An 18,745-nucleotide genomic window follows, 5' to 3' on the forward strand; every position below is an offset into this window, starting at 1 on the left:
CCAAGAAAGAACCCAACAAGAAATGGGGCTTTGGAAGAGGTAGGCAAAGGAACAATTTGCTCTTCCCCTCTTCAGCCTTTGGCACCAGAGATCATAAGTGATGCCAGGATCAAAGTGGGGGGCAGATTGCTTCATTTTGTTTCCCAATGGGAGGAAATTTCAGTCAGCCCATACATTCACTACCTCATTCAGGAAGGCTATCGCCTACAATTTTCATCCATACCCCCACTATCAATAACTTTAACTCATGCTCCTATGGATGTTCAAAAAAGGAGAGCCCTGTTACAGGGGATTCAAGAATTGGCAGAGCAACTAGTAATAGTCCCCGTGCCAGAAGACCAGCGCTTCCAAGACTTTTATTCCCACGTGTTCGTGGTGCACAAGCCCTCGGGAAAATACCGTCTCATCAAAAACCTAAAGAACAAGTTTCTAGTATACAAGAAGTTTTCAATGGAAACTATTTATACGGTAAGCAAAAACCTACTGAAAGATGTGTTTATGACTACGCTGAATCTCAGAGATGCTTACCTGCATGTTCCAATTCATCCGGAACACCAGGCCTTTCTGAGATTTGCAGTGGTCACCGAGGAAGTGACTGCGCATTGGCAGTTCAGGGCACTCCCCTTTGGTCTAGCAGCCAGTCCAAGAATTTTTACTAAAATCCTGGCAGACGCAGTGGCATAGTGACGCAGTGGCATATCTTCATCTCCAAGGAATAGCCTTAATTCCTTATCTGGACGATCTATTGATCTTTGGTTCATCTGCAGACCTGAGTATATGTGAGTACCTATTACTACCTGACTATCTGTGAGTACCTATTACTACCTGAGTGTCTGTGAGTACCTATTAGTACATGAGTGTCTGTGAGTACCTATTACTACCCGAGTATCTGTGGGGACCTATTACTACCTGAGTGTCTGTGAGTACCTATTACTACCTGAGTGTCTGTGAGTACCTATTACTACCTGAGTATCTGTGAGTACCTATTACTACCTGAGTGTCTGTGAGTACCTATTAATACCTGAGTGTCTGTGAGTACCTATTACTACCTGAGTGTCTGTGAGTACCTATTACTACCTGAGTGTCTGTGAGTACCTTACTACCTGAGTATCTGTGAGTACCTAACTACCTGAGTGTCTGTGAGTACCTATTACTACCTGAGTGTCTGTGAGTACCAATTACTACCTGAGTGTTTGTGAGTACCTATTACTACCTGAGTATCTGTGAGTACCTATTACTACCTGAGTGTTTGTGAGTACCTATTACTACCTGAGTGTCTGTGAGTACCTATTACTACCCGAGTATCTGTGAGTACCTATTACTACCTGAGTATCTGTGAGTACCTATTACTACCTGAGTGTCTGCGAGTACCTATTACTACCTGAGTGTCTGTGAGTACCTATTAGTCAGCCACAGATCGCTGTCTGTCGCAGAGCACGGTCGGCCAGTCACAGATCGCTATCAGTCACAGAGCACGGTCAGTCAAAGATCGCTATCAGTCGCAGAGCACGGTCAGTCACAGGTCGCTATCAGTCGCAGAGCACGGTCAGTCACAGGTCGCTATCAGTCGCAGAGCACGGTCAGTCAGTCCAGATCGCTATCAGTCACAGAGCACGTTCAGTCAGTCACAGATCGCTATCAGTCGCAGAGCACGGTCAGTCGGCCACTGATCGCTAACAGTCGCAGAGCACGGTCAGTCAGTCGCAGATCACTATCAGTCGCAGAGCACGGTCAGTCACAGAAAGCTACCAGTCACAGAGCACGGTCAGTCACAGATCGCTATCAGTCGCAGATCGCTATATGGTCAGTCAGTCCCAGATCGCTATCGGTCGCAGAGCACAGTCACACAGCTATCGGTCGCAGAGCACAGTCACACAGCTATCGGTCGCAGAGCACAGTTACACAGCTTATCGGTCACAGAGCACAGTCACACAGCTATGTTGGCCATCCTGAAAGGTGAGAGGAGAAAACCAGCTGTTATACTTACTGATAACGGTGTTTCTACAAACCTTCCAGGACGGCAGGCCTACTTCCCGCCCTGTTAAAAGGGTGTGGTAACAATGTTTAAAGGAGGTGGAAAGTACCTAAGTGATTGTACATCCCTTGTAAATTGGTTTTGGAAGCTACTTTTTTACAACTTAGGGTCAAGGGGAAGGGTGGGGCCTTTTAACAAGCTGTGAATTGATTGTGTTTTCGGTAGGGAGGAGCCTGTCATCTCTCATATGTTGGCCGTCCTGGAAGGTTCGTAGAAACACCGTTACAGGTAAGTCTAACGGACAGTTTTTACACCAGAAAAACGCTGAGAAATTGATTTGGCCACATCTTCCCTTGTTGTCTATATTAGATAATGCCATATTCCTCCCAGGCTATACCACTCCTACGACCCTCAAAACCTGGTCTAACAATTGTGAAAAATGGTTGGTGCGCTAAACTAGGATGTGTCCCCAATCAATGATTTATAAACCTTGATTCTGAACACAATACAAAAATCATAAATATAAATATATCATGTATATACAAAAGTTCCAAACTCAATGTCCATCAAACATATAAATAATATTCCGTGACACTTCTGTGATATATTCTGTGCTGAAGATTCAATTAAAATAAACATCCACGTGAAACAATCCCACCACCAGCAGGTTTAACATCTTACCAGATATATGGATATAAATGGCATAACTAATCCACATGAACCGAGGTTAACTATTATCCCATCCACCTTCACCCAGCATGTGAGCACACTCAAAGGCCTCTTACCAGATGCAAGGTATACTGGGCATTGGAAGTAAACTTTCCTCTTTCCAGGATGTAACTTTAGGCTGGCTATCAATCATACGGTCCACAGATGGGGTGGTGATCTGTATCTTAAATTACTCCCACAATTCGCATATGCAAAAGAATTCAATGGAATCGACAATGGTACATTACCCCCGATTTATTAGATAAATAAGGCAATTACACTTACATGTATCCAAATGTATGCTGGCAAATTGAAAAGAGCCTGTGGAAACTTCACACCTCCTATCTCGGAAGAATTCTCGTCAGAGGAAACGCGTCAGAGAGGAGGCGTGTCGTGCCGCCACTCGCGTCATCCGTCCGTACTGGTCTAACAATTGCCTGTACCTCATTAAACACTTTTTTATTAAATCTGATATAAGACCCTTTCAGGTTCTCGTAGACACGTGGCACTCTTTGTAATGACACCTGTATTATTGTACTGTTCAAAGATTGCAACTACTTTGGATTGTACCTAATAGACAATAATTCTTTCTTGTGCCTGTACTAAACTGAACTAAAAAAAAAAAAAAAAACAATAAAACCAACCTTCCGATTTTGAATCCCAATAAAATGCTTTGGGAGTTTTTTTGAAATGGGAAGTTAATGCAAGGAAAACCACAATCCTCTTGCAATTGAATTAATTTTGCATGGAGGGCGTAGTCAAATATTTCCATGTCAGAGAATTGAGGGCAGTTGTGTAAAACGTCTACAAGAAGTTTTTTATGCTGAAAGGGGCCAGCTTGCCAGCTTCTGAGGCCAGGGGTGAATTTACTTTATCCACAGTACACTATTACATCTATTAATATTTTTATTGCATAAATAATTGGAAAGGCATGATTTCCTTGTGTTTTTATTCAAGTCTGTTGGCCAACTATTTCCCTGGGGTGTACATACTCACAACTCGTATGACTGTATGTTTCTGCTATGAGAGTGCTCTCTGTTCTGTACTTAGTACCCTTCCTTCCTTTTTTGTTTATTTCACATCTACTGTCTCTTCATTTAAGTGGTATTATTTGAAAGGGAATGTATTGGTCAGATGTAAAATTGTGCTAGGATTACATTTTAATGGGTTCCTGTATTATTTGTAATGCAAGCAGTTGAGATTCCAGAGGAATGTTCTGTTGATTCTAGAGCCTGAAAAAAAAAATGTGCACCCCGTTTTTACCCTCCCTAACAAGTTATACTACTTATTACCCCAAATTTGCCAGTTTCAGTCTATCTTAATATATTTACTATTTTTCTCTCGCTGTCTTTGTCATTTCTGTTTTTCACAATATTTAGCATGCAGCTTCAAGAACACAGAGTTATATTTACCCATTTTTGTTTCTTTTCCAACTATTTTTATTGAAATTTTTAACAAAAGTGTAGGAATCAACAGGTACATTGGCATCCAATAGTGTACATTAATTGCATGTCAAGTTACATAAATGCTGAACATGGTAAAACGATATATTTTACATTAGAACTAACTACTTAATATGAGGTATAATAAACCAGAATGGTATACAATGAAAATATACCCTGTCGGGCCCTATTATGTCCAACCCCTCCAATTAAGATAATATAGGGGGGGGGGGGCAACAAGCATGCTGCTGTGATGTTACACAACCTCTCCACTAGGGCTAAGTGAGTGGGGGGGCCGAAGGAATTAAACCCTGTCCCTGATTATGTTCCACCGCATTACATCCTCAGGGTGCAGGTCAGAGAAGGGCTTTAAAAGTATGTGGCAGTACTACACAAGGTCAGGGGGCCTTAAAACAAGACAGGGGAGGATAAAGAAGAGAAAAGAGAGAGAAAGATTAAAAAGAGCACAAAGAAAGAAGTGCACACCATCCTGTCCAAAGAGGCATTAGTGTAGGCATCCTATGGGGCATCCGAGAGATATTTAATCCAGGGGTCCCATATTTTATTGAAAAATGCAATTTTTTCTTTCAAGCTCGCCGAAAGGCATTCATTTACTATGATCCAGGATCATTTATATTTCACTAAACTGACTGGATCTTGGGAGATCTCCATGACCTGGAGATTTCTAATATTTCTAAATATTTCTAATTTACATTACAATCTTTTACAGGATCCACACTCTGGCTGCCCAAGCAGAAGCAGTTCCTGTATGTCATTGCATAGTACTCCTCCCCCAGGCCCTCTGTCTCAAACAACACCAGCACCATCACTTCCTGCCATGGGAGCGGAGCAGCTAATGAATGGGCTGCTACGAGCTACAGGCCCTGGAGGCCCCTCTACACTAGCAACTCTTCCTCTTCTTGGAGCTCTCTCTGGAAATGCTGGAGTGCTCTCACTAAACAGCATATTGGGAAATATCAATGGAAATCTTCAAAGCACTCTAGGACAGGCCCAGAATCCTCTGCGCAGCGGGACTGCCAGCTCACATATACCAGCCAGGTGAGTTAATAAATTAAGAGAAACTGCAACAAGGTAATTTGAAGGCAATCCATACTGTTTTTTAAATTTTTGATACACAGGAATATTATTTGTTTTACTGCTGCTGGCTCCTCCTGCCTTCCGAGTGCCACCATAGCAAGCCTCCAATGCGATTTACCCGGCCACGGGGCTTAATATGGACGTGTAGTGTGCATTTTCACCAGCCTCTCTTTCCCGTGGCTTTCTTCCAGTGGGGAGATTGGGGCAGCAGTTCTCTCCATACGTACCCCAGTTATTGTTAACCCATCCTTACTGTAATGGAGACACAGCTCTACTGATCCTCGTTCTGTCTGCAGTAAAAAGTGGTCACAAAGCCTGTAGCTAGTTATAACCCCTGGTACACCTCTGACTTGGGACTTTGAGTATACCTGGGGGATTTTAAGGTTCTCATAAACCGAATGCATCAGCAGTTCTTTCTGAACCCTTCCTTTCTTCCTCGAGTGCTAATTCCTCCTCCTGCCTCTCACAGTGGAGGTATTTTCCTGTGGTATGCAAGAGTTTGTGGCTCAGTTAGTGCAACTTGTTGCTCCCTCTGATCACAAAGGCCTAAAATGCCCACTCCCAAGTAGACTCTGACACTGAGTTTTTCCCGAATATTTCTAATTCTCTTGGGGATCCTCCAAAGGACTCATTGTCGGATGCAGAGTCCCTCACTTCCTTGAAGAAGTCAGCAGTCAAAAAAAGAAGGAAACTCCTTTTCAAATGAGGCTGTTTAAAATGAGGGTGTTGCACAGTTCCTTCATTTACCTCGATGTCCAGAATTGCTTCTCATAGACCTAAACATTTAATCAAATGTTTACTCATCATTCCCTATTTAATGATTTTATGTACAAATATTGGAAATACCCAGACAAACATTTCCTTGTCCCTAAACAGTTCCTGGTGCTCTATCCCTTTGCAGAGGAATTTTTCACTAAATAGTCTACTCCTTCCATAGTTCACCCACTTATGCCTCACATTAACAAAGCTCTGACTTTTGCTGTAGATGACACTCCAGCCTTTGTGGACCCTTCTGACAGGAAATTGGAAGCAATTTCTCCATTCTACTCTGGTGGGATTCACCCTTCAACCCATGCTCACCTCCATGCTAATTTCTCTGACTTAGGCTGACCTAATTATTATTGTATGTGACCATTTTTCCTCGTTGTCTGACATTAGGCATTAGACATTCTTGTCTCCCCCAACAGATTCCCACAAAAAGATTTTATGGTGAGCACAACTTTTTTTTTTTTTTTTTTGCTTTTTTGCAATAATTTATGCTACAGGTACTGAAAAAAGTGTCCCTAAGGTGTCCCTTTAAGTTTCACACATCTAAACCACTTCCAGTACTGTATTAAGCCAAAATGTCAAGATGATCTCTTTTTTTCTTTCTTTTGCTCCACAGCCTGTCCTCTTTGAGCACACTGTCAGAGCAGCAGAGGCAGCTAGCACAGCAGTTACAGCAGATCACCACCGCTCATCTCACTCTGGTAAGCTTAATTTCTTGCTCCAAACTTAGTGTCAGTAAGTATTAGAGCTATATAAAAAAAAAAAAAAAAAAGCTACTCCTGGCTGCAGTATTGCAGCTGGCTTTTTCCTCCCTAATATCTGGACTGCTTACTGTAAGCAACAGGTTTTTCTAATCTATTGAGGCCAATTGTTTGGTTGTTACTGTTTGCCTGTCTTTTTGCTAAGTGCTGCATACTGCTAAAAAATAAATGAAATTAGATAAACACTTTTTCTCTATCGTTCATTGACGGACGCAGTCTTCTGTTCTCAATAGCAGTAGGGTTATGCTGCCCCCTACAGGAGTAGGACACTAGGCAGAAAAAAGTTCTGGCTACACCTATGGGCAGTCCCAGGGGGTATACCCTCTCTCCCTGCTATAGGATGTCAGTTTTAATCTGCCTAGTCAGGAGTAAGGACCTAGTTCCTTGCTGGGATCTCTGGTCCTGGCAAAAGTTTTTTTCTAGCTAGTTTTTTTCTAGTTAGATTTTTCACCGGATTTTTTTCCTGTAAGATCTACAAGCAACTATGCCGGATCTGGGCGACGGGCTGGATATATAGATCCAGTGGTCACCCAAGCCGGCCAGCAAGCGCGCGGAAAGACCCCAGCTCTGCGCTAGGTCAGCCGCGACATACTCCCACCGGACGGGGACTGGCCCTGTGAGTTAAACGTCTCGCCAGGTCCCATACGATCGGGTCTAGGCCCGAGTCGCAGCGTTCCCATTGGCTGACAGCCCCCCCCCCCCCCCCACTTCGGTGGCAAGGGGTTCTGTCAGGAGATGGCGCCCGCCTGTTCCTAGTATGGTGAGTAAACTGTTCCCCTCTCTCCCCCTGGCAGGTTTTTGGGTGGAGGCGGGCCCCTCCTTGGGACGGTCGGACCCTCGCTTTCCTGTATTCCCCTCTGTCCTGTCACACCCCCCCCCCTGACCTGCCCCCCCTTTCCCACACTACTGGGGCTATGGGTCAATTGGAGCTACTCCTGGGAGCTGGGACAGGGCGTAGGCCGACAGTGGGGGTGGGGGGTTGGGTGCGCCGCCGGGGACCGGACGATCGACCGCGCGGGTGGGGGGATTTACCTGTCTCTACCAGGGCCCCCTTCCTGTCAATCCTGTCCAAGAGGCTGGGGGGTCCCCTTGAGGGCCCCTAGAAGCTTCGTAGGCCGCGCGGGGCCGCCAATTTTCTTGTAGCCTACATGTGCTAAGGAGATCAGCGGCCATATTGGTACACCCGGCACGGCCATTTTGCGGTGGATCCTATTGTACATCAATGGCGGCCATGTTCTTGGAGTCACTAGAGGTGTTTTTTGTGGTGGTGGAGCCCCTCCCTATACCCTAGTGCTGACACTCAGGTTTTTCTATGAGGATCGAGATCGCTGCACACACGTGCAATGCAGACATTCTGGGCCTTCCTGGGGCATCTTTGGCGGGGTGGTGAGTCTGGGGGGTCTCTCTGCTGGGGGTCTCTGTGCATTTTGCCTAATTTCTTGGGGCGCTATAACACGGTGGGACACTTAAAAAAAAAATTCAACTTTTTGCTGCGGGGTTCCCCTGATGCAACGTGGACCCTGCGGAACATTTTTTCCTATCTGACCCCCTCAAGGAGGCCGCAGGGCCCTCCGAATCCCAGCTATCCATAGATGCACTGTCGGCAGTCTTGGAATTCTTTTGTGTCCCGGTGGAGGTGGCCTGTAAAGGACGGGGTGCCAAAAAACGCCCCCCTCCAACCCCTGCCTCATCTGATGTGTCAGTTTCTGAATCTGATTCAGCCACCACAGACGTGGGTCTCCCTACCAGGTCTGCTACCTCGGGCCCTGTCTCCTCAGATAGTGAGGATGACACCTCTCCCTCCACCACCGCGCAAGAAAAGGCACTGGTAGACGCACTGGTTGTAAATGGGGGTGAGTCCCTGAAAATGGAGGACGCAGTTGCGACTGTGACTGAGGCGCAGGTTACTTTTGGCACTCACAAGCCATCCAGAGCGGTTAAGGTTTTTCCCCTTCCTGCATTCTTTGACAACATGGTTAAAAAAGAGTGGGACCTCCCAAATCGTCCCACTGGGGTGCCTAAGCGGATTGCTAAAATGTGGACTGTGCCACCTACGGTGGATCCTCCAGTCTCCAGACCGAATAAAGCTACTATGATTCCAGTGGAGGATTCCCTGTCCTTTAAGGATCCGGCCTATAGAAAGGCGGAGTCTGTGGCCCGCAATATGCACTTCCTGGTGGGGTCTGTGCTCAGACTGGTGTTTACTATTGCCCTTGTGTTGCAAACTTTGACTGAATGGGCTAGGTTACTACGCCGTGATCTGGAGGGGGTAAAACTTCCCCGTCTTTAAGAAACTGATGGACCAGTTGATCCAGGGGCTGCATTTTGCATGCGATGCCTCGCTGGATGCGGCTCCAATATTGGCGTGACTGTCGGTGTCGGCAGTGGTTCTCCAACGTATACTTTGGCTAAAATGCTGGTCTGCGGATCAGACTTCTAAGAAGGCTTTGACTGATCTACCCTTTCAGGGTGATCGCCTGTTTGGGGCTACCCTTGATGACATTATTAAAGGTCTTAAGAGTAAGAGTACCTTTCTCCCACAGGCTAACAAGGGTAAGGACCCTTGTCGCAGACAGGGTCCCTCCTTTTCAGCACATACATTTTTTTCGTCCCTCAGGGACGAGTGATAAAGGATCAAAGTATTTCAAGGCCTCCTCCAGGGGCTCCAAGTGACCCTGATCTGGAAAACAGAAATCAGATTTCTCCAGACCTGCAGATAAGGCCCCTTCGGCCTGAAGGTGCGCCCTCACCCGTAACTGGGGTGGGGGGACGTCTTTTCCGGTTTCCGGATCTGTAAATATCCCAGATGCAAGACAAGTGGGTGCACAAGGTCATACGGTCTGGCTACAAGATGGAGTTTCGATCTGTCCCTCCGGTAAGGTTTTTCCCTTCCAATGTGCGACTGTCCCCGGATCGCTTACAGGCTCTCTTTGGGGCGGTACAGGACCTGGTACAACAAGGAATAATCGTTCCAGGTCTATTTTCGCAACGTTTTCATGGCTTTTACTCAAACCTGTCTACGGTTCCCAGGAAGGCAGGCAAGGTGCGTCCAACTCTGAACCTGAAGGCACTGAGTTGCTTTGTGCGAGTTCATAAATCCAAGATGGAATCCATACGCACGGTGGTGGTCTCCCTACACCAGGCGGATTTCCTGGCCTCCATAGACATCAAAGATGCCTACCTTCACATCCCAATATGTGCAAGACATCAACAATTTCTAAGTTTTGCCGTGGGAGAGGATCACTATCAGTTTGTGACGTTACCATTTGGTCTCGCCTCTGCTCCTCGGGTCTTCACAAAGGTGTTGGCTCCGGTCCTGGCTTTGTTACGCCAGCGGGGAGATCGGTCCTGGGTTACCTGTACGATCTGTTTCTCCATGTGGAATCTCCCACGGCGCTGGAGACCAACTTTAGAGATCACCATGAGAACTCTGGAGGAGTTTGGTGGATTGTGAATCTCCAGAAGTCGTCCCTGGTTCCTTCCATGAGGCTGGACTATCTGGGCCTGACTTTGGACTCGTCCTCAGCCAGGGTGTTTCTTCTTCCAGACAAAATTAAAAAAACTCCAGTCTGTGATTCAGCTATTGCTGTCCAGCAAATGGTCGTCCCTTCGGACTTGTATGAGAGTTCTGGGACTGATGGTGTCGTCCTTTGAGGCGGTGCCTTACGCTCAATTTCACACGAGAATACTCCAGAAGAAAATTCTTCTCAAATGGAACAAAGATCCAAGTTCTCTGGACAATCAGATCCAGTTGAGCCAGGTGACCAAGGGCTCCCTGGTATGGTCCCCTGGTCCCCGACGCTCAAACAAGGAAAATCCTTCCTCCCCGTATATTGGACAGTGATCGCCACGGATGCCAGTCTGTCCGGGTGGGGAGGTGACCTCGACAAGCTTTCTGCTCAAGGGGTCTGGTCTCTGGAGGAATCCGGGTTACCAATCAATGTTCTGGAGCTGAGAGCGATCAGGCTTTGCCTAAGCCACTGGACGGAGCACCTTTGGGGCTATCCAGTGCTCATTTAATCGTACAATGCCACGGCTGTGGCTTATGTCAATCATCAAGGGGGCACCAGAAGTGTTCTTGCGGCCTTGGAGGTGGCAGGCATCCTTCAGTGGGCGGAACGCTTTGTCCTGGCTCTCTCCGCTGTTTACATTCCGGGAGTGGAAAATTGGCAGGCAGATTACCTCAGTCTGCAAACCTTGGCTCCAGAGGAATGGTCTCTCCATCCGGAGGTGTTTCAGCAACTGGGCCTTTGTTGGGGCACTCCAGATGTAGATCTGTATGAAGAAATAGGGGGGGATTTGGGACTTTGAATGAAACGCACGGTGGGACTTTCCATGCGTCTCCATCCCTGTTCAATGACATAGTGGAGAGAAGTTGGGACTTTAAATGAGAGACATGAAAGGCTGGCAGGGAATTGATGAACAGAATTTATTGATACATACAGATATATATATATATACACATAGCAAATGAAAAATAAATAATGAGTAAAATCATCAGGATGGTAAAAAATTGATAAGTGATCCCCAAATGCAATTGCAAAACCAACAGGGCTGATTCCAAAAATTAATAAATCATATACATGACATCATAGGAGTACAGATTCCAGATATTAGAATAATTTGGTATGTAACAAACATCATAGCCTCAACGCGTTTCGTGGTCTCAAATCGCCACTTCATCAGGAGTAGATGTATGTGAAAATCTGTGGAATGAGTAAGGAATGTAGGCACAATGAGGATAATTGCAACAATAAGGGGAAAATCAAAATAGAGAGGGGGAGACATATAGCCCCAAGGAAACTTCCAAACTTACTCGGCAGCTCAGAAAGTGTAACATGGAATCTGGAGATGGCCCCGGATGTCTCCCACGGGAGCTGAGGGCGCACAGGCAGGCGAACAGGGTGAGACACGCCGCACACATCGCGAGTATGGGTCCAGGTGTATGCAGTATAGAGCTATAGATGTGGCAACCGTATATAAAGGTCTGTAAAAATTATATATATTTATGTGGTATAAAAATGTTTCAAAAAAGAGTATAATGTTTGATAAATATATACGAATAAAAGAAATGCCATCGTGCTCGTAAAGGAATGTGAAAGAAGTGAAGATTATATAGATGTGACAATGGGTAGAGTGCATGGAGAGTGGAAGCAGGTCCAGCAGTGGACCCTAAAATGAATGGGGAAGCATTTGTGAAGGTAGGAAAAAACCATGTAAATATGATGAACCCAGAAAGGGAGGGAAAGAGGAAGAGAAAAGGGAAAAGAGCTGAAGAGATGTGCACAAGTGGAGACCCTACAGAAAAAAGTACAACCACCAGATAGTAGCCATAGCAGTGAAGTGAGAGAGCGGATAAATGGAATGTGACAAGAGAAATGGCCAAAAGTCATACCAAAAGTGGTGTCCCAGACTCAGAACGATGGTGCCCCGTGTCCACCGGGAATTAGCCCCGCATTGTGAGCCCAGCGGCACGGCAGTGTGATGATAACAGCGCCTCGCGAACGGAGACCAGCAAGGTATGACCGTCCGTGGGCTGTCTAATATCCACTGAGTTGGACAATCGAACATCGGCGAAATGGCGCCAAAACATGACGTCACACGCCGGCGGAAGGCGTGGCGCCGATGCGCGGCGGTAACGCCCACCAAATCCCCCAAGCAGAGGAAGGGGAGATGTGGAGGACGCATGGCGCGCATTGCAACTCCCAGGAGGAACAGCAGGGCCCCCAGGAGACCAGTCGACATACCCAGAGATCAACCTGGGAAGCGCTGCACAATGATGATGATGACAGTAATAATGTTGCTAATGTATAGATGTGTGGCTGTATTAACAAGTACATAGTATACCCCCAGGCGTGCCCTCGGGAGTAAATTTGACCCTGCATAATGGGCTAAGGGATTTGAGCCATCATATGCGATCAAAAATAATGATAAATAAATGAAGATGTCTCCCTGTCAGCCAAAGAATCATGTCTCTCCATCCCTGTTGCATACAAAGAAATAGGGGGGGATTTGGGACTTTGAATGAAACGCACGGTGGGACTTTCCATGCGTCTCCATCCCTGTTCAATGACATAATGGAGAGAAGTTGGGACTTTAAATGAGAGACATGAAAGGCTGGCAGGGAATTGATGAACAGCATTTATTGATACATACAGATATATATATATATATATATATATATATATATATATATATATATATATACACATAGCAAATGAAAAATAAATAATGAGTAAAATCATCAGGATGGTAAAAAATTGATAAGTGATCCCCAAATGCAATTGCAAAACCAACAGGGCTGATTCCAAAAATGAATAAATCATATACATGACATCATAGGAGTACAGATTCCAGAAATTAGAATAATTTGGTATGTAACAAACATCATAGCCTCAACGCGTTTCGTGGTCTCAAATCGCCACTTCATCAGGAGTAGATGTATGTGAAAATCTGTGGAATGAGTAAGGAATGTAGGCACAATGAGGATAATTGCAACAATAAGGGGAAAATCAAAACAGAGAGGGGGGGTGTCATGGTTCTAGTCATATCCGTCAGACGGCTAGGCGTGGCCACCCCACTGGTGCCTTTCAGAGGTTTTGAACCTGTGTCCTTCTGGCTTCCCAGTCTGCAAACTAGCCTCTGAGCCACTTCAGGACTTTGGAGAACTCCTGTTTATTCCTGTATTGCCTGCAGCACTAGGGGGCTGGATTTCACCAGAGGCTCAGACCTGTCAGTAACTCTCCAGCTGTATTTGATACCTAATTAACAAGGTATAAGACACTGCCCCTCCCTAAGGGCAGTGTCAGTTCATTGATTCTGGTTTCCTGGTTTGGTTCCTGTTGTTTGAGTTCCTGCATTCCTGTTTGTTTCCGGCATTTGACCCCTGGCTTCACCTGACGGTTCTCCTGCTCTTGTCCTTGCCTGTATTTGGACCTGGTTATCCTGCACAGCCCCCGTGCACAAACTCACAGGCCAGGTGGCTTCTTACCTGGTCACCCTGGTCTGTGTTTGTTTGCAAGGGTGAGCATAAATCTCTGCCTGAATGACTGCCAACAAAGGTAAGCCCTGACAGAATGAACTGACCAAACATGGAGTCAGCAGAGATGTGCAAGATGCTAACCCTGCAAGTGTCCAGCCTGGCCCAGACTGTTTCAGAGCTGCAGCGTGAAATTCTGTTACTTAAAGGCACAGTACGCCCAGTCTCGGAACCTGCATATTCAGAGCCGTTTGTTGTCATGCCTGAGAGATTCAATGGTAGTCGTGCTTCTTTCCAGTGCTTTAAGGTGGACTGCGAAATTTTATTTGCCTTAAAGCCTCGGACATATGCCAGTGACTTTATCAAGGTCCGTGCGGCTATCAATCTGCTGTCTGGATGGATCAAGACATGGGCACACCAGATGTTGCTTGCTCAGAATCCTGTCCTTGACAGCTGGGTGTCCTTCTTGACTGCATTGGACTCGCAGTGTAAGACCTCTAGAAAACCGTCTACTCCAAGGTCAGGTTTCAGAGAATCCAAGATACCCAGAGACAGGGAATACCAACACCACACGTCAATGTTGCCATCTTGTGAACCTGTTCATAGAGAAACTCCAGAGGTTTCCCATGTTCCTGCCGACTCTGAAGAACCCATGGAGATAGGTCTCATAAAGATAAAGACCAAATTGACACCTGATGAAAGAGACCGGAGGAGAGGCCGTGGTCTCTGCTTTTACTGTGGAGAAAGAGGGCACTTTATCTCTCTGTGCCCTACGCGCCCTCCTAGACCTCGGGCTCTCCATTTGGGTGCTGTTCAGTTATACCCAGTCAGCAATACACCTCTGTCTGTGAATTGCCAACATTGTTGTCACACAAGTTCATGTTCGTCTATGGCCAAAGGTACTCAGACCACTGGGATTGAAACCACCAATGTCCTTCAGGTACCTGATAACGTGACCTCTGTGACACTTCTGTCTAAAGCCCCAGAAGAGGCAACGCTGTCTCCTGAAGATGCAGTTCTTATTAGTACCAACACTACCTCAAGCCTGCTCCAAGAAGATATACCACCAGACTGTACCTATGCTTCTGATGGTACTGTAGTCTGCAAAAAAGACTTGCGTTTATTTGAGGAGGCATTGCGTGCCAGACGCTCCACTCCTGCTGAGGAAAATGTTCACGCCCGGCGGGCGTCCCTAAAGGGGGGGTACTGTCATGATTCTAGTCGTACCCGCCAGACGGCTAGGCGTGGCCACCCCACTGGTGCCTTTCAGAGGTATTGAACCTGTGTCCTTCTGGCTTCCCAGTCTGCAAACTAGTATCTGAGCCACTTCAGGACTTTGGATAACTCCTGTTTATTCCTGTATTGCCTGCAGCACTAGGGGGCTGGACTTCACCAGAGGCTCAGACCTGTCAGTAACTCTCCAGCTGTATTTGATACCTAATTAACAAGGTATAAGACACTGCCCCTCCCTAAGGGCAGTGTCAGTTCATTGATTCTGGTTTCCTGGTTTGGTTCCTGTTGTTTGAGTTCCTGCGTTCCTGTTTGTTTCCGGCATCTGACCCCTGGCTTCACCTGACGGTTCTCCTGCTCTAGTCCTTGCCTGTATTTGGACCTGGTTATCCTGCACAGCCCCCGTGCACAAACTCACAGGCCAGGTGGCTTCTTACCTGGTCACCCTGGTCTGTGTTTGTTTGCAAGGGTGAGCATAAATCTCTGCCTGAATGACTCCCAACAAAGGTAAGCCCTGACAGGGGGACATATAGCCCCAAGGAAACTTCCAATCTTACTCGGCAGCTCAGAAAGTGTAACATGGAATCTGGAGATGGCCCCGGATGTCTCCCACGGGAGCTGAGGGCGCACAGGCAGGCGAACAGGGTGAGACACGCCGCACACATCGTGAGTATGGGTCCAGGTGTATGAAGTATAGAGCTGTAGATGTGGCAACCGTATATAAAGGTCTGTAAAAATTATATATATTTATGTTGTATAAAAATGTTTCAAAAAAGAGTATAATATTAGATAAATATATACGAATAAAAGAGATGCCATCGTGCTCGTAAAGGAATGTGAAAGAAGTGAAGATTATATAGATGTGACAATGGGTAGAGTGCATGATGTAGATCTGTTGGCATCTTGGAGCAACAGGAAAGTGCAGAGGTTTGTGGCCCGTTCTCGGGACCCTCTGGCAGACACCACAGATGCGCTGGTGGCTCCGTGGGGTCAGTATCGGCTGGTGTATGCGTTTCCTCCGCTCAAGTTGCTGCCGAAACTTCTTCGCAGGATCGAGGTGGAAGGGATGCCGGTCATCCTTGTGGCTCCAGAATGGCCTCGTCGGGCTTGGTACGCCGACCCGGTCAGGCTAGTCGCAGACGTTCCTTGGAGACTTCCTCTTAGGGAGGATCTGCTGTCTCAAGGACCAATCCTCCATCCTGCTTTACGGTCGCTGGCTTTGATGGCTTGGCTGTTGAAAGCCAGGTGCTGAAGGACAAGGGATTGTCTGCTTCTGTGATTCCTACTCTGCTTAAAACGAGAAAAGCGACTTCTCGAAAGAGCTATCATCGCACGTGGAAGTCATATATTGCTTGGTGTGAGTCTCTTGGAGCTCCCCCTTGCTCTTACTTGTGGGCTCAGATCTTGGCTTTCATTCAACGGGGTGTTGAGCAAAAATTGGCCTTGAGTACTATTAAGGGTCGGGTCTCGATCTTGGCAATTTTCTTCCAAAGGTCATTAACCGCCCATTCCCTGGCACTTAGCTTTATCCAGGGGGGCGACACTTGGTTCCTCCAGTGCGGCCTCCGTTGACACCTTAGGATCTGAATTTGGTGCTGTCCATTCTCCAGAAACTTCCCTTTGAAAATATTTGGGAGATTCCCCTGCTTACTTTATCTCAGAAGGTGGCCTTCTTGGTGGCTATTTCTTCTGCGCGCAGGGTGTCGGGACTGGCGGCGTTGCCCTGTCATTCTCCCTCTCTGGTGGTTCACAGGGATAAATCCGTACTTTGTCCGGATCCATCCTTCCGAAGGTGGTTTCCAATTTCCATTTAAATGAGAACATTGTGTTACCCTTCTTGTGTCCTAAGCCTAAACATCCTAAGGAATTTGCATTGCATACTTTGGTTCAGGCAATAAGGGTGTACTTGGCGACTACTGAGTCTTTTCGAAAGTCAGATTCGCTTTTTGTTCTCACGGATGGACCAAAGAAAGGGCTGCCTGCATCTGCTGCGACTATTTCCAGATGGATCAGACAGACGGTTGTGCAGGCTTATTCAATTAAGGGTCAGGTTCCTCCTTTCCCTGTTAAGGCGCATTCTACTGGGGCTCTTAGTGCTTCCTGGGCTTTTCGCCATCAGGCATCTGTGGTTCAGGTTTGCAAGGCGGCTACCTGGTCGCCTATTCATACTTTCACAAAGTTTTATAAGGTGGATGTGCTGGCATCTGCAGATGCTTCCTTTGGCCGCAAAGTTTTGCAGGCTGCCGTTTAAGGGTGTTTTTAGTCTCCCTTGAGAGTGTTTAATGTTTTTTTTCAGGTGGATCTTATCTTATTGTTCTGATGGGTCCTATGTTACCTGGTTGGCTGTGCTTCAGCCTTGGGGACTTATTTTCTGCTGTTCCCACCCCTCATATTTTATGGCACTGCTTTGGGACATCCCTACTGTTATTGAGTACAGAAGACTGCGTCCGTCAATGAACGATAGAGAAAATGGGATTTTTGTCTTGCCGTAAAATCCTTTTCTCTGAAATTTATTGATGGACGCAGTACCCTGCCCCTCTATTATTTAGTTGAGTTGGTATTGTTGTCTCTGACACTGCTTTGATACAAAACTGACATCCTATAGCAGGGAGAGAGGGTATACCCTCTGGGACTGCCCATAGACGTAGCCAGAACTTTTTTCTGCCCAGTGTCTTACTCCTGTAGGGGGCAGCATAACCCTACTGCTATTGAGAACTGAAGACTGCATCTGTCAATGAACTTCAGAGAAAAGGATTGTACGGTAAGACAAAAATCCAATTTTTGTTAAGGTGACACTATTTGTTTTTCGTAGGATCAGCAAAATGTCCTGTATCAAATTGTCCAGCACCTTCAGCAGCGGCGGGACCTTCAGCGCCTGATAACGCCAGCTGCACCACCTCTGCTTCCTGTGACAACATGTAGCACTATGGCATCTTCACCTGCCCCACCTATCCTTACTGCACATGCCCCTCCTTTCCTGGGATCTCAAGGCGAGGTAGGGGTTTAGGAAATTGTAGTGCCATTGATGAAAAATAATTGGTTAGGGGATCAGAAAGCATTTATAACAATCATTTTCTTAAAATGATTGTGTGTTTTATCCACTGCTGCATTGTAGTCTAGCATGTAGTACATGGGCTTGTGCAATGCCATCTGAAAAACAGAGTTATGATTTTCAGTAAATTATAGTAACCAATCAAATGTGTTTACTACAATCATATTTGAACCAAAAAGTGAGATAATATCTAAAAGTCCTAAAAGTTCCTAACACAGCAATAGAGAGGAAATCTTCTAATGGGAACACTTTTCTTTCACTTTCTGTTGTCTCTACAGAACAGGAAGTAGAGGAAAAGTTTTCCAAAGCTACAATGATGGAAAAAAAAAATGAATTTTAAAGGGAACTATCATTTTATTTTTTTAAACACTCTAAGGACAAACAATTGTCAAAGCACTATGACTTATAGTGCATGTAAACCACATTCATAAAATCTGACCGTTCGTCTGTTATCAGCATGTTTAATCATGGAGCCTTTGGCAGAGAGAATTAGATGCAATCAAAACATATCTGGTTTTTGTATTGGCTCTAAAGAGCACAAAATAACTTTATTTGCTGACAATGTTATTTTAATACTAACAAACCCGGTTCCCTCCCTGGCTTTGGTTCAACAGGTACTATCTACCTTTAGTGCAGTTTCTTATAACAAAGTGAGCGCTGCAAAATTTTTCGTCCTAGACTTGGAAGTATCCCCTCCATTAAGAACCTTATTGCAAAACAATTACCCTTATA

The 18,745-nt window shown here is 46.0% G+C and overlaps 1 protein-coding gene across 1 annotated transcript in view; it reads left to right on the forward strand.

Annotated features, from left to right (window-relative positions):
* The window catches only part of MLLT6 (MLLT6, PHD finger containing), a 320,203-nt gene that overhangs the window by 257,447 nt on the left and 44,011 nt on the right, over window positions 1-18,745 (forward strand). The window contains exons 17-19 of the mRNA XM_082272078.1: window positions 4,856-5,184; window positions 6,608-6,692; window positions 17,774-17,956. Of these exons, the coding sequence (XP_082128204.1) occupies window positions 4,856-5,184; window positions 6,608-6,692; window positions 17,774-17,956 (597 nt within the window). The remainder of the gene's footprint in view (window positions 1-4,855; window positions 5,185-6,607; window positions 6,693-17,773; window positions 17,957-18,745) is intronic.

Source organism: Pelophylax lessonae, assembly GCF_965119305.1.
Source record: "Pelophylax lessonae genome assembly, chromosome: 11".
Classification (NCBI taxonomy): domain Eukaryota; kingdom Metazoa; phylum Chordata; class Amphibia; order Anura; family Ranidae; genus Pelophylax; species Pelophylax lessonae.